Below are 17621 nucleotides of genomic sequence, written 5' to 3'. Positions count from 1 at the left end.
TTTGATAATATTATCGTGATATTATGGTGATATACTAGTGATATTCTCGTGGTATTGTGGTTGTATTATTATGATATTCCATAGTGTACTAATGGTATTCTATAGGTATTATAACGATGTACTTATGATATTCAACTGATATACTTGTGATATTCATGTTGCATATTAATGATATTCTAATTGTATTATGGTGATATTATTATGAAATTTTGGTGATATTCTAGTGGTATTTTTTGATATTTTAATGACATTCTGACAATATACTAGTGATTTTTTGATGGTATTATGTTAATATAATTGTGGTTTTTTACTAGTATGCCAAAATATCACCATAATGCTACCATAAAATAACCATAATATTTTAAATATACCATCACAATATTGTCAAAATACTAATATAATACAACAAAAATATCACAAGTATACCACTATAATACAACTAGTACATTACCACAATACCACCATAATATTACAAAAATATCACAAGAAAATCACCATAAACCATTAGAATACCACAAAAATAACATCAAAATATCACCATAAAACAACCACAACACGACATGTATACCACGAAAATACCATCATATACTATGAAAATACCTTTAGAATATCATAAGAATATCACCAAAATATCACTGGAATACCACAGTACTATCACTAAAATACCATCAGAATACCACTAGTTTACTACCAGAATATCACAACAATACCACTAGAATAACACTAAAATTCCACAAGAATACCACTATAATACTACTAAAATACAACCAAATTACAACCAAAATATCACAATTATACCACAATAATATTATTATTATACTGTTAAAGTATCACCAGAATACAATGATAATACCACAAAAATATCACATAATACCACAAAAATATCACATGAACACCATTAAAATACTATAAAAATATCACTAGAATATCACCAGAATGCCAAAAAAATATCACTAGAATACCACTAAAATACCAACATAATCCAAACAAAATACTACAAGTATACCATCAAAATACCACTAAAATATCATTGTTATACTACTATGTATCATTAAAATATCACCAAAATAATACTAAAATATCATTAGAATACCATCAAAATATCACCTAAATATCACCAAAATATCATTAGAATACCATCAAAATATCACCTAAATATCACCTAAATATCACAATCATATAATCATCATATAATTTGTCTTTTTACAATGAGATATTAGGCCGGGTCAAACAAAAAAAAATTAATTTTTTCAATTTTTTTTAAATTCGTCAAACCGGATCCTCCCCTGCCTCATTATTGGACTCAATATGAACCTGCCGTGATATTTTCTCGTTCCAACGGACGCTTAGCTCGACTTCATGAAGCGAAGCTTGTTCCACGGCGCGCTTCTCCGCGCCTGTGGCGGCGCCACTGTCGTCTCTGCAAAAATCTATTGTAGCGGTGGATCCCGGAGATTCACATCCGTATGGTGTTTTGGAGATAACAGCAACGGAGCCCTGGGAATCGCCTCGCCGCTCCTTGACGCCTACGAGCCCACGAAGGTTACATCGCTTCCCCCCACCGTCACGACTGTCGCCGCAGGTCACTACCACTCCCTCGCTGTAAACGCCGACGGTGAAGTCTGGGCTTGGGGTAGAAACGAAGAGGGCCAGCTTGGCCGTGGCCCCGCTAGTCCGAGGTCCTTCTTTAGCCCTCTTTTCTCGTCTTAAACAATCCATCTGCTTGAATCAATTTAGTCCTTCTATTTCCAGTTGCTTTATTGATGCATGATTTTGATTTGATTTTGGATTCGAAAAGTTTTCTGGAAACATTATGGCGGGATTTCTCTGCCTTTCAATGGAGGCCTTAATACCGCATTAACTTGCTGTTGTGGCAGTGTATTCAAGATATCTACTGAAGAAGGCTGAACTCGTTGTTTAGTGGATTTTGTTGAATAGTTCATTTTAATTGCTAATTTATACCCGAGCAGCTGAATAAATATTGCCTCGGTACTACGCATGTAGAGCTACGTGTGTAGTCAATCAAATGCTGCCTCGTTGAAAGCCCGGCTCCACCTATTTAAGCACAAAAAAAAAGAAAAAGAAAAATAAATTTTATATTATTCGAGACCTGACCCGACCCTAGCCGAACCCGCCTAAAAAGCCTTTTCATTTTCTCCGCACTATTTTATTTTCTCCGCACTATTACGAGTTTAAGTTTTAGGCTCCGTATCGTCTTCCTCGGCGAAGCACTACCTCATTTATTGGTGAAACCTTAGGCATTCTCCGGCATGCAAGGGAAGGTGACCATAGCGTCCAACCGTTCGTTAAAATTACGGTATACACCTAAACCTAAACATGAAATGCACAACAGTACCACATCAATATCACACAAGTAACACACCAGTAATACAACAATAACACAATAATACCGCATCAATAGCACACTAGTAACACATCAAAAATACAACAATACCACATTAATACCACACAAGTAACACATCATGACTTTGAATCAATAGCACAAAAATAACCCTACTTCAATGACTGCATAAAACCAAATTCGGCGGACTCACATATATCTTTATGACACAGTTTTGATGTGTTAGAGTCTGTTTGACGCAACTGTTGATTATTTATAATCTGCTGATAAGCAGATAATTCTGATAATCTGTAGATTATCAGAATAATATGGCTTATTGTTTGAGGTAGCTTATTCAGAGTAGCTTATTGATGGTTAAATGACATTCCTGCCTCTGTCTGATAAAACTGTTCGGGGGCAGTTTATTCAGAATAGCTTATTGATAGTACAGAAGCAAGTGCAAAAGCATACAATCATCACAGATCAGTTCCAAAAGATGACATACAATTCTCACACTCTCGTGAGTACCAGAAGAAATAAAAAAAGTACAAAGACAAGTACAACTACAATGAGAAATATTAAAATATTTAATTTCAAATTCTGGGTACGTCTCTCCTCAGTTGTACTATCAACCTCAGAAACACCGGATTCCCATGACTGCTGACAGTGTAATATATGAGACTATCAACCCACCAGAAGAAACCACAACGAGCTGAAACACCCTTGACACAACCGTAGAACTGCCTCCCAAAGCTATGAGACTGACGTGACATGAACAACGGAGATGGTAGTCCACAATAACACAAAAGACCTATGTCTGTAACTGATATTCTAGAAGTCATGTTGGTGTAACTGCGAAAAAAATAAAAGAACCAAATGTTAGTTTAAGATATTTTAAAAAAATCAAAACTAAATGCATATGAATATCAACCTATAATCTTTTTAAAGAAAAACTTCGTAGATCTGCAGTCACATATAACATCTGTGATAGACTCCCTTAAAGCAATCATATCAGCCAAACATTCACCATACCTTCACCATCATGATCTCCAAATTCATTAGAGTATATATCATTATCAAGTAATGACTGCCCACCCACAATTCCTGGAGGTTGCTTGAAGATGCTCGAAGACATTCAGTTCATTATTGTCAGCCATACTGAAGTCTATATCTGATCGTGAGGAATGTCTTCGGGTGAAGTTATGTATTGCCATTGTTGCAACCACAATGTGCACCTGCTTTTGGAAAAGATACGAGACATATCATGTAGGATGACCCATTTTTTCTTCCAAACTCCAAATGTTCTTTCAATTACCCAGCGTAAAGATGAGTGGCGTTTATTAAACATTTCCTTTCTGTCACGGACGGTGCCACTTGCTCGCTCGAAATCAGGAAGATGGTATCTTGTGTTAGGATAGGGCTTCATGTATTCCCTTTACATAGATATTCGACATCAACTAAATAATATTTTCCTGGTACAAAAAACTGTTAATAAAAAAAAATTACCCGCTCAGATATACAAATTGCTCAAGCAAAACTAACCTGATGGGGGATGAGGGAAACACTGCGATCTATTCTTAGTGGCAAAAGAAAAAATTCGACTGTTATGTGCACTCCATTCCCAGCCCACCATCACAAAAGTAAAACACATGTTGAAGTCGCATACTGCCATGATATTCTGAGTTGTTGAACCACTTCAACCAATGTATGCAACCTTCTTGTGGTTGGGTAGTCGGGCATCAACGCGGGTACCGTCAATTGCACCAATATAGTTCTGTTTAATTGTCCGTTATAGAGTAATAATATTATGAAAGTATGACATGTAATAAAATAAAAACACTTATAGTTACCTTGAAATATGACATGTATCGAGGATCATTGGCAATTTATTCTGGAGTGCTAGCAAATGATGGATCCTCTGGTTTAATTATTTGAGCTGCTAAGCTAGCAAGAGCCTGTATGCCTTTAGAAAAGTATCGACTAATAGTTTCAGATGAATGCTGAAATCTTTCCATAGCTCCTCTAATTGATTCATTTTGTGTCAGAATGTACAGTGTTATAACCAACACCCCCCTACACGTCGTCCTAGAAGAACCCTGAAGATCGTGATTTAGACATAACTCTTGCAGAAGATCCATAAAAGTAGGTGCTGACAATCTGAAAATATTTCTGAACCTTATTGGATGACCAGAAAACATTTTACCAACCCATTTATCTCCAACAAAGCTAGATGTCATGCGGGGAATGTGAGCAGTGCTATTCCAGTAATAATTCAATAATAATATTGCAATGGCTGTAGCAAATGCCATTCTCCTATGACTATCACGCTGCAGATCCATCCTACATGATTTAAAATGTAAACAATATGAGTGCATAATAAGAAATGCCTACAACACTTCCAATCAATTAAACTTCAAATATAAATTGTTGACGTTCAGAACATACAATACGTAACTTATAAATAAAGTTTCAACCACTAACAGGTACATTTAAAAATAAAAGACCACATATGTAGAATGTTCAAACATATTAAAAAAAAAAGTACATGAATAGAAGTTCAAAACATAAAAATAAAAAACGATATAAGTAGAAGTTCATATTACTGTAGTCAATACACATATAATCCATAAAAAAATTCATTCATCAACCAAACCTGCAAATATTCGAGACGCAATTCAGGCTCTACGCCATGAATATTTTCATTCGAGTTGAATCCTCAAGTTTTTTCACACACAGTGCGTGAAATCGCCTGTTGACCACAACTTCAGATTCAAGAATAGTACCCAAAAAACTGAGACAGTCTAATATGTTAGCATCGGAGATTGGTGGAGCTGCAAAAGCTTCAATTAAACGATCAAATGAGGTTTTTACAAAATGTCCCTTCTCTTTTTTTTTCTTAGCAATTCTGGGCCTCTTTATAACTGTACTGGACTCCCCCATATCCCTCTGGTTAATGCTAGACACTTCTTCATTGGGTGCCAATGATTTATGTGTGATTTCATCTGGTATCCCTGTAAAATCGGATTCACTAGGGTTGAATGCAAATTTTCTCGTTGCGACAACCCATCTAAATATTACGTCCGATTTTTCTTCAAATTTTGGCTCAATTCCGCACTGTTTATACTTCTTCACTGCCAGTACCGCCTGTGACATAGCATTTAGAGGGAGTAATTAGGAAATTATAATTAAGGAAAAAAAATTAGGAAGCTAACAATCTATGGATTAGATAGAGAATTACCTCTAATTTTGAAGCCCACCATTCAGCCACCATTCAGCTGACCATTCAGCTGAAGCATCAATTGTCCTTTTAATAGGATCCCAACCTAAACCGGTAGATCCACGTTTCAACTCCTTCCATATTTTTCACTCCTTTAATTGGTCCCATTTGTTTTTAAATTTAAGTCTATCGTAATCCCTGCTAGTCAATTCTTTGAATCTCTTAGCAATGTTTTTTCACCCTTATTAAAATACGTTGTTGGACTGTTCCCTAGTTCTATTTCTTTAATACACAGATTACAAAAAATATTTGTTACTTCTTTATCTCACATTGCGGACGAGCCCCCTTCAAGCGCTTTAGACATGATGAAACTATATGCAACAAATGAGAATAAACACTTTTTAATTTTGAATCTCAATGAAATTGTTTAAGAAATAATTGCACCAGCACATTCACTTTGCTCATAATTATATATATCAAGCTAAGAACAACACAAGCCAACAAGAACAACAACCCAACAACAACAATAGTCTCGAAATAATCTCATTGCCACCAATATAAACAACAGTCTACATATTAGCTTAAAAAAATATAAATATATAAGGACACAAATAAATTATGTGGTTCGGTCATTGATCTACATCCACAGTAAAACATCGAAAATATTTTATTATGCAATTGTTATAATGTTACATAACTATAAATCATAAATCTTAAGGGAGAACAATACAACTTCCATTTCTCCCTTCCATTAATCTCTTTGGTGATAATAAAATTTTCTCTACTAACAAATAAAAATTGAACATGATTTTCATTATTCCTCTCTTTAATGAGATGATACAACTTCATTATCTCATATATGCGCAAAGACTTTAGGAATTCATACGAATTTTCGAGCATAAAATCATCCAACCAAGCAAAACTGTGAGGCAGTGGAGAACAAAGCTGAAGAACTAGAAACAGAAACCATAATCCCAAAGTTCTCGGATAAGCTCAAATGCCAAGATTTTGGCCACCATTGATAACGAAAACAAAGTTCTCGAATGTGTGCAGGGAACAATGTATGAGAAATAAGCAAATGACCTCAAATAATTTCATTCCATTGTACATAATAATGATCACAAGCAAGTCAAAAAAAAACTTACACTACATTCCACTTATAACATGATCTTTAGCAAATCAAAGAAAACCAACCTCTATTCCTGATGTGCAATAAATAATGCCATTTTGTATGTACTTAACTCCCGAAATTATAATGAACCAAGCTCATACCTATGTTTCCTATAAACAATAATTATAGCATGCCGTTTTGTATGTTAAGCATCAACACATAAACATAAACATATAAATACCAGCTCATACCTACGTTTCCTATTAATTGCAACCCATACACATCAACACATAAACGTGAAAAACAAGAGGTAATACCAACTCATACAGCTTATAAAGCTCTGATGCTATACCCATTGCCCAATACTATAAACAGGAATTAGTTGCAGCCCATAAACAAGAGATAAGAGCATGGATTCCTCTCATAGATACTTCTAAAGCCCAGCAAAAATTGACACAAAAAATTTGGGAGTTAGCTTTAAGGATACAGGAAAAATCAAGACCAAAATTCTGGAGCTATCAAAATGCATTCTCCACACTTTTCTTCACGCCTACCAAACATGGATTCCTCTCATAGGAAGTTCTAAAGCCCAACAAAATTCGGTTGTTAGCTTTAAGGGAACAGAAAAAATCAAAACCAAATTCCTGGAAAACTCAAAATGCATCCTTCACACATTTCTTCATGCCTAGCAAAATAATGAAAGAAAATCGTGAAACCATAAAGATCCTTTATGCGGCTTTTGAATTGAGAAGGAAGAAGATGAAAGCTCTTGCTCTTCCGCCAAGGAAGAAAAAAAAATAAAGAACAGCGAGGTTTGACGTTCACGCCCAACGAAGACGGTGGAACGAAGACGGTGGGGTAAAGCATACCTTACGAATCAGAAAGAGAAATCGAAAGGAACACGGTCCGATCTCCTTTAGGGTGTAGAAATTCGATCGCAGGCAACGAACCAGGGAGGGAGAGTGCGAGAGGGGTATCTAGGGCAGAGATGATAACCGAACGCGGGACGCGGGTCTTGACCCGCGTCGAAGCCCTTAAGAAATCCAGCGAAGCGGGACGTAGTGTGATCATAATAATCCGGGCTAACGTTCACCCAAACACTGCGGCGACGTTTTCAAAACGCCGCCGAACCTAAATAATCTGCCTCAAACGGGCCCTTATTCTTGTATTATTCGTGTGTTATTCGTGTGTTATTCCTGTGTTACTGGTGTTACTGGTGTGTTACTCTGTTACTCATGTGTTATTCCCGTGTTATTCATGTATTATTGATGTGTTACCTCTTATGATGTGTTATGTTTCTTTTTAGGGATATCTAATACACTTGTGATTGTTATTGAAGTATATTAGATGTGTTATTTATGCATTATTGATGTGTTTCTGATATGAAATTGATGTGTTATTCCTGTATTATTGATGTGTTACTGATGTGTTATTCATGTGATAACACCAATTACACCGGAGTAACTTATGTTGAATTATTATTATTATGTTATAGAGGTTTTATTGAGGTGTCACTGATGTGTAAACAGAGTAACACCTCATGGTGAGCTTCATATCACATGAATGATACATCAATAACATTTAAAATACAACTCCATATGGTTATAATAATGTGTTATTATTTTTTCAATTTGCAAGATTATGAGTGCAATGACTTTCAACTTTAGATGTCCATCTGCAGTGAGAGGTGCCTTGGATGCAATTAGAGATCTTCTTTCAAAGGAAACTATTAATAATTTAAAGGAAATAAGGGTATTTAATTTCTTTGACATGCCCCCATATCCCTAGGACAATGTCATGACGTTACATATTCTGAGATGTTGGGATAATGAGATGAGGGTCTTCAAAATGGGTGGAAAAGAGGTTAAATTACATGCTGACCACGTGACTTTGCTGATAGGAATGCCAAACAGAGGAGAGTCTGTTTCATGGAGGAAATGTCCCATATCAAATGCGGATGCCAGACAAATAAAGAACCAACTGACAAACTTTTTTGCAGAAGGAGCTTCCACCCCTCAATTTGAGCAGTTGTATTTGAAATTCATATTAACTAATTTATTTTTTCTTTCAAGCAATTTTCATGTGCCTGCAGAGCTATCTTCTTTTGCTGTAAATGTACAAGCTTTTTCGTCTTTTAATTGATCTGCTGCCATATGTGAAATAATCATCGATCAAGTGAGAACCGTCTCCAGGAAATTAAGGCAGAATAAGCCAATAGACTATATTCAAGGATTTATATTTCTTTTAACAGTAAGTATTTGTTGTTTACATTAAAACATTATTATTCTAAAGTTTTGTTTTGTTGTATTAACTTTTGCATACATGTTTATGGTGTAAAATATCCCCAGCTATGGTTTTAAGAGCAAACGTCTCTGTTAACTCCTGCTGCACCTGACGTTAGACATCGCATTATTAGGTGACCTCGCATTCTGAGGTGGCCAACGAATCATAGGCTGAGTGCTGAGAGGATTCATGATGCCTTTAAGAGACTTGTTCATGTAAATCATTTAATTTTTATTGCAGCTTATTGACAATTTTGTTTAATAGCTTTTTATGAATGTCTACAACGATTTTGACGAATACATTTTTATTGTAGGTTAATAACAGATTTTTAGATTTGAGAGAAGATGAAGTACAACTGCTCGCAAATCCAGATCAGGGACCATCGAGTCCTGCAAGACAACTTCCACACCATGAAAATACGACAGGACCATCTTCACCCAAATCATATGCCAAAGGTACAATTGTTTCTAGTGATATTACCCCAGTAGCTGAACATACGTCGGAGAGTGCTGATTTCAGAGTACTATTTAAAATGCTGAAATCTCAAGAACAAATCAGCTTAAATATACAAGATACAGTTACTGACATGAATAGACAGATGAATACTGTGGTAGAACTATTGTCCACCCTCACAGGTTTGATACAGAGATTATTTGAAACTAAGGCTGACATAGTTGTTGAGAGAATAATGTCCGATATAAGTCAAACTCAACTCCAAAGGAAGAAGTCCAGCAGCAGTGGAAGGAAGAGGACAGTGGACCCCCCTGTATCTCAATACCAGTTCAAAAGAAGACGTAGAAAAAACGATAATGTGGATATTGCTGATCGTGTAAATACAGATGTTTCCGGACAGGATCAAGAGACCGAAGAAACCATAAGACAAACACAAGATACAAATTCTTTGTTGCCAACTACAACCTATGTGGATGTTGTTGATCTTATAAAGGATATCGTGCATGTTGCTGATCCTGTACATACAAATGTTCCTAGATAGGCCCAAGATGCCAAAGAAACAATAAGAGAAGCACAAGACGCAAATTTTAGGGATGAGACAAACCATGAAGACCCCGAAGAAGTCAAACGAGCAATAAAGGGTGTTCTCGAATCTCTATCTCATTCGGTGATTACGTCATTCTAATTTGTACTATATAATATACCTTCTTATTTTATGTTTTCTAACAATATTTTTTTTAGACGCGTCTTGTCTCATCCGCTGTAAATACTGATTCAAAAAAGGGTGATTCCCAAGAGACCTAAGTTTCAGATGAAAATGTACAGACTGAATTCAATTTAGATAAAGAAAGCTTAGATCCAACTAGTTTTGAGCAAATCTCGAGTCAAAGCCACAGTTATAATGTAGACGAATATGCTATAGTTGTAATAAAAAAAATATCTATGTACTTTGAACCATATCTTATATGTTCTTATTTTATGTGTTATCCATGAATTGTTTTCTTTTGCAGCTCCGTCCTGTGGCTTCAACTCTTGAGTATCATTCATTGTAAATCATTGATACCAATTGAAATGCAGGAAGAAATAGATCAGTGCCTAGTCAGATACACTGCATGATAAGTAAATGTTCATCACTGTTTTAATGTTACGCAGTTGTGTTGTATTTAATTAACAGAAACCCTTCGTGAAACATATCACCAACGAAGCCGTTAAAGATGCAAAAACCATTTTCTTTCTAATCATTCATAATTAGCATTGGATTTTGTTGGTTTTAGATCTCAAGCTGAGAAAATGGAGAATATATGACTCACTACCTAACCAGATGTATAAGGGAAATACATAAGGCTGACGCTACGGAAGTTGTAAGTATATTCAACTCAATCAAAAGTAACACAATAACACTCGAAGAGTAACACCATACTGCTTCAACTATGCATGTCAATATGTTTGCTAGAGATGCTGTTGATGTATTTACAGTCAAAATCCATAAATGGTCCCTATCGATTACAAAACATGTACCCTCACAAATGAATAGTTTTGATTGCGGCATGTTCGTCTGCAAGTACATGGAAACATTAGTGCAGGCCGAAGAAGTCGACTGGAGTGAGCATATGGATTGGCAGGATGATATAGAACAATTTAAAACTGAATTTGTATATGATATTTGCATATTTTTGAGGACTTCATAGTAAATTTGTATATTTCTATAGGTTACTGTATATCGAATAGCTTCATGGTGTATTCAGGACAGTGAGTCTAATAGGCCATATATGGGGCAAAATGTTCAGATCTTGGAGAATGTTGGTGAGGTGAATGTTCTTCTAGTTCCAAGATCACTGCAAGTACTTACAGAAAAAAATTTTAGAATCAGATGTTTACTACTCTGCAAGAATCAGATGTGCGTTTATGTTTCACTTTCTACTTGACAATGATGTTTAATGATTTCATTTCTTTGTATATTTGTATACTTTTGGAATGATGCTTTTTAAAATAATATAAGGTAGAAAAAACATAAATCATGAATTTATGTTTGTATTTTTAATAAATATAAAAAAATACTTATCCTCGTTAATTTGTCCTATAAAATTTACTTCACAGAGTAATTTACGTGTTATTCACGTGTTATCCACGTGTTATCCGCGTGTTATCTATAAAATTTACTTCACAGAGTAATTTACGTGTTATCCACGTGTTATCCACGTGTTATTCACATGTTATCTATGTGTTATTCAGCGTGTAATACAGTTGATATATATGATAATCAATTTATCCACGTTTGACTAAGCTTAAGACAGAAATATTTGAAAAAAAACATATCATAAACCACCAATTACTTCTTTCTTACAAAGTTTAAAGATGTTACAGTATACCAACATATACAATTTCAATCAATCTATATCTCACTTATGGAATCCATCAATAGTCCAGTGTATGTTTCAGTTGCGGTGCATAGCATTCGTTTCAGTTAGTTGCAGTGCATAGCATTCCTGCAATAGGGGAGTAATACCAAGTTCAATTTGAGTGAATTATTTTATATAAAAGGCAGTCAGATGATACTGAATTTTAGCAACATACCTGGGTCAGACAATCTGTCAAACTTTCCTCGAATGCATCAACAGCTTCATGGCTAGTTGCTGCTTGTTCCATTCCTGAATGCAATGATTAAAATATAGAAGTTGCATTTTACATGGAATGAAGGAAATACTAAATAAAAAAAAATTATACTTTTAGCTTTCTTATTTTTCTCCCAATATCCTTTCAACTTAGATGTAGATGCTCATTTCGGCCTCTTTTTAGCAGGGTCGTTCACATTGTATTCTATATTTGTAACTTTTTTCTTTTTTTTGTTTTCTTTACTTCGGTCGTTTTCCCTGCTAGAGCATCCTCAATGTCTCCAAATAACTTTTTAAACGTCTCCCATAAACACTCCTCAGCTAACTCATTTCCTCGTGCTCTATTAATGAGTTGATATGCAAATTTCTGAGAGCATGACATGAATAGAAGGGCACTTGATGAAACATTATTCAACCCGGAGTCTTTTAGATTTCTGCAACCAAATCTGTTATACATGTCCCTTTTAGCATTGATGGACCACCGCAATAAGAAATACTTCTCCGGAATCACCTTTATTTTGTCGACACTGAGAACAAATAGTGCATGAGAGCACAACAGACCATCATCTCAAATTTTTTGCAACTACATGTAACCTCACAAGTAGCTTTGTCAACTAACACAGTCCAGGGCTGCCATGTCCCCTCATCATTCAATCTCCATACGTAATATTTAGCCTCATTCTCCACTGATACTTCAGCTGTAATCTCATATAAGCTTTCAATAGCTCTTATTCAAACATTGAGTAAAATTTTTTTGTAATGAGACAGTTTACCTCAACACGGGATTGATTTTAACCTTGGGCGTTCTGACGGACTGACCGCATTTGAAATCTTCATCTTTCTCGTTCCGGCGCCACAATTTAATTATGATTTCAAGACCGATAAAATAATCCGTGAGAGAGATAGTTGGCTTTGCAACACCATGACAAATATTATTGACCGACTCACTTCTCTGTGTTGATAAGATTCCCATACCGAATATATCCTTATTAAATGTTGTTGACCATCTATGCCTTATACGGTACATTTCATCTAACCAGACATTGCTTTGTAGTTCTCCTAACTCAATCATTAAGGACCACGTTTCTTCGAACTCCTCCTTAGAATCACACTTGTTTAATCATTTATAAAAAAAACCACAAACGCTCTTATTACGTATTCCGCAGTGTATTTTAGAAGACAGTTTCTTGTAGATATGCCATTGACATAATCTGTGACGTGTTTGTGGGAGACATTCTACAATGACTCTTGCCATTGCTTGTTCTTGATCAATAAAGATTGTTATGGGATATTTGTCTCCCATTATTCAAATGAATGATTTGAATAGCCACGTGAATAATTCAGTAGTCTCATCAGACAAAAATCCAACTCCAAACAGTACGTTCTGCCAATGATGGTTAACCCCCACAAACAGAACACATCATAAGTTATATTTATTTAATCTGTAGCTTGTATCAAAAGTTATCACATCATCGAAACAGTCATAATCCAGCCTGGATAATCCATCACTCCAAAAAATGCTTGCTAACCTACCAGACTCATATGTTTGGAAATCCCAAACAAACATGCTATCCCCAGCTTGCCTCTCCATGAACAATTGTATTAGAGCATTGACATCTCCCTGTTTAATTCTTTGTTTTCTTTCTCTTTGGATGAAATTAAATGTATCTCTTTTAGTGCATTCCAAATTCTCCACACCACCAACCTCTGTGACAATGAAATTGTATGCATGTGTTGCTCTGATTCCTGAACCTGTCATTGATCTCAACACATCTGCATTCAATTGACTTATCATTCTGCTGGAACGAAGAAGATTCTTATCACCACTTTCAACCAAGGGATGATTGTGATTTTCAATGAATTTCGCCACTGTCCAATTGCATTCGAAATCAACAACAAATCGAACCATGGCCTTACAGTCAGTCTTCGTGTCTGTTTTTCTGAACTTAACTGTGTTGTTAGACTCTTTCTTGTAGCCAGCTTTTCCACAAATATAATCTTTGATCTTGAGTTTCTTGGAGTTTGGTCAGTAGGTAGTATGGTCCTTCCGAACAGTGAATCCTACGTGATGTGCATAGACACGATAGCTTTCATATGCTTATTGCTTATTGTGGACAATACTGCTTAGAAACTTCACAACAATTGGATCATTGCAAACGTGTGTTGCCTCACAGGACTGCATAACACTATGATAACATCAGCATAACACAATAATAACACAATAACAGTAATAAATCAAAGATAATAAACAACATAACATTGGAGTATTACCAGAGTAACACCAGAATAACACAAGAGTAACACCAAACATTCACAAGCTTAAAACCATAATAACAAAAAAAAAAAAACACCATTATAATACAAAAAACAACACTGTAGAACCCAATAACACTATATCAACACCAACATCTACATTAGACTAAGCCAACTATTATACTATAGTAAGGGTACTAAATCAAAGGCAAGAAATAACATAACATTGGAGTAATACTAGAGTAACACCAGAATAACACAAAAGTATCACCAAGAAATCACAAGCTTAACACCATAATAACATAAAAAGCGCAGCAGAAAAACAACATAAATGTTACCATATTAACAAAAATATTACTGCCTTCCAAGAAATATAAACACCACAAACAAAATGACAATGCCAGAAACACAATGAAAACCCTATGCTAACATAAAACTAGAGATCATTACAGACTCACTTAATCTTTAAAGTTCAGGCTGAATGATGAGTGTAATTCCTCCAGCATCTCAACGTTCATGGAGACCTCCATCGAAACCTTAGTTGCGGAGTTGCGAACGGAGCTGCGAAATATTTCTTCACCTGCAATAGAACAACCTGCGAATAGAACATTAAGTAGGCGCGAAATATTTTTATGCTGACGGGAAATTTTTCAGGTTTAGGGTCGGGCCAGGTCGTGAATAATATGAAATTTATTTTTCCGTGCTTTAATAGGTGGGGCCGGGCTTTCCACGAGGCGGCATTTGATTGGCTACGGACGTAGGTCTACATGCGTAGTGCTGAGGCAATATTTCTTCCTGGCAGCTATGCTCATATGGTTTCTTGTTCCTTTAAAGTTCGTATTCATGTACAGAGATAAATGGAGCAAGCCAGAAAGGGTCTTGGGACTGGATAATGTGAGGGTTCAAGCGGCATTTGCTTCTGGCGTGGTTTGTGCTGCCGTTGGGGATGATGGATCCTTGTGGGTTTGGGGTAGATCAAAAAGAGGCCAGCTTGGTCTTGGTAAAGGAGTCACTGAAGCCGTCAATCCCACCAAAGTTGAGGCACTTTTAGGGCATGTGATAAGTAAGGTGGGACTTTACCTTAGTAGAAGATCGCATTTGTGACATGCTGTTGATACATAACGCGATATTTACAAGCATGCCACTCAATTCTCATGTATTCACATATCTAGCACTTAAACTTCAATTTTTATATATATGCTACCATATCTATGCATAAAAAGGTGATTTCACTTCTTAAAAGTTAAAATAGTGGTATTTCTTGCGTGATTTGAAATATTTGGCTGTTATAAATGTAAAAATCAAAGTTTAGGTGTTAGATATGTAGATACATAAGAATTGGGTGGTGTGGGTGTAAATGCTCCTTAATACTACTTAATAACTATAAGTTCTATAGCAGAATTTGCATGCTTGTTATTATTATTTATTAGAGGAGACTACTGGAGTGTTTTGGTACTTTTTAGAATTTTAAGATTCAGCTATTTCTATGCTTTTTCTTTGGGTAGGTTTCTCCCATATTTACTCTAGCAAGCTGCATATAATATGGTGCAGTGTTTGAATTATCACTTTAATACTTGCTTTCTAGGTTAAACTAAAAAATATATAATTAAACAAACTGAATTTAGTAAATAAAAGTGTTATATTTGTTGTGTGATCATGAAACAGGTATCTTTTGGATGGGGGCATGTATTAGCTTGTACAAGAGATGGGAAACTGTTTGGGTGGGGCTATGCAGAGAATGGGAGGTTAGGGAAGATGGGGAGGACATTGATTAGCTCGAGTTCTCAAGATCCTAATTCTTATAATTCGTCGGACAAGTCTCTCTCTGTCTTCGAAGTGGCTGAGAAACTTGTCGCTGAAAAGATGGAGAAAGAGAAAAATATGACAATAATTTGGGAGCCTAGTCTTGTTCAAGAACTAAGTTCCTTTGAAGTTTCTGATGTAGCATGTGGACTTGACCATTCGCTGGTTCTCTGCTGTGAGTATTTGTTGCAGTTATTGTGTGTTTTACTGTGTTCTCTCTCTTAATTACATGTATTTATTTTTTGGTGTTAGCTCAAATGATTATTTCATACAAAAATATGCTATATGAATTTTAATCACACTCCCTTGCAATGCATCTAGCAAAGCATAACAATGCAATCAAACCTATACAATGGCTATTGCTCCAAATTAGTTTTTTGGTCATCCCAAATCTTTGGTGGAAAATTGCTTTGTGAATACATTTTTATCTCAAAGATGTTTTTTGTATCACTTTCAGTAAGTAGGATGCCGTCAACATAAAAAAACAGTTTTAAGGAGCCTGAATGTGTATGGCTAACATAGATAATGATATTTAATACTATTGCAAAGGCAATTCTCGACAATGATCTTGGTGAACTTTTTAATCCAACTGCGTGATCTTTTTAATTAGATTTTTATTCTTAGATATGAATAAGTTTAATCTGAAAATTTCTTAGGATTGGATATACATTTAAAATTTTGCCTTATTCTTGTAACTGTATTTCTATAAATAAGTAGTCATCTTAGGGGATTCTCTGGCCTCTATGATGTATGTTTTTATTGTTTTTCTTCGTACAATTGTTACTAGATGCAGTATTAAAGTGAGGCTTGTTTTACATTAATTGGTTGTAATTCATTTCCAATACCCTTTATCCATATTCTATATTAGCTCATGACGAAGCTTTGCATATCACCTAGAGAATTCATCATAAGGTTAGGAATGCGTGAATCAAGTCAACTCTATTCGTGTTTATCTTATTTATTACATTATTTCCAGATATTTGTGGATGGTGTTCTTCTTTTTCATGATTCATTGGCAAAAACCTAAATAATTAACTGCCAAATACAAATTAGCATGTTTTCTTTCGTTTGAATCTTGTAATTAGGCCCTTAAATTCTTCCCCAACAATCAATCCGATCACCCATATGTTGCCAACTTGCAGCAGCACTTGCTCACACCAACCTACTGCCAATCCTGTGGCATTGTTTTGCCCACCAACTGGATCTTCAGGGCTCTAGGTGGTTGTTTGCTAGCAATGCTTCCTTCCTATTGTCATCTCCAAGGCGATTGTCCTCCAAGCTTTGATTTTTAATGTGGAGGAATTAATTTTCGTGCATAATTGTAAATTGATCAGGCTATATGTGGCTGATTACGATCATATGCAATTAACTTGTTGTCTTTTTATTTCAAGAAGGCTTATATCTCAGAGTTTTATACTCTTTTTACATTTTTAAATATTTCTATCTTCCATCTTAATTTCTTATTTAGAGATAAAATATGAAATGAATGTATTTGTGAAACGGTTGATGTAGCTCCAGTAGCAGACACAATTAGAGCGTCGTCTTAGA

The 17621-nt window shown here is 35.4% G+C and overlaps 1 protein-coding gene across 1 annotated transcript in view; it reads left to right on the top strand.

The window, feature by feature from the left end:
- Positions 1 to 1327: 1327 nt before the first annotated feature.
- The window catches only part of LOC110037368 (ultraviolet-B receptor UVR8), a 21155-nt gene continuing 4861 nt past the window's right edge, over positions 1328 to 17621 (top strand). The window contains exons 1-3 of the mRNA XM_020742001.1: positions 1328 to 1679; positions 15122 to 15338; positions 15936 to 16248. Coding sequence (XP_020597660.1) covers positions 1360 to 1679; positions 15122 to 15338; positions 15936 to 16248 — 850 coding nt within the window. The 5' untranslated portion in view covers positions 1328 to 1359. The remainder of the gene's footprint in view (positions 1680 to 15121; positions 15339 to 15935; positions 16249 to 17621) is intronic.

The sequence above is a fragment of the Phalaenopsis equestris genome, unplaced genomic scaffold (genome assembly GCF_001263595.1).
Source record: "Phalaenopsis equestris unplaced genomic scaffold, ASM126359v1 Scaffold219045, whole genome shotgun sequence".
Taxonomy (NCBI): Eukaryota; Viridiplantae; Streptophyta; class Magnoliopsida; order Asparagales; family Orchidaceae; genus Phalaenopsis; species Phalaenopsis equestris.
This window is presented reverse-complemented; position numbering and strand designations above follow the sequence as displayed.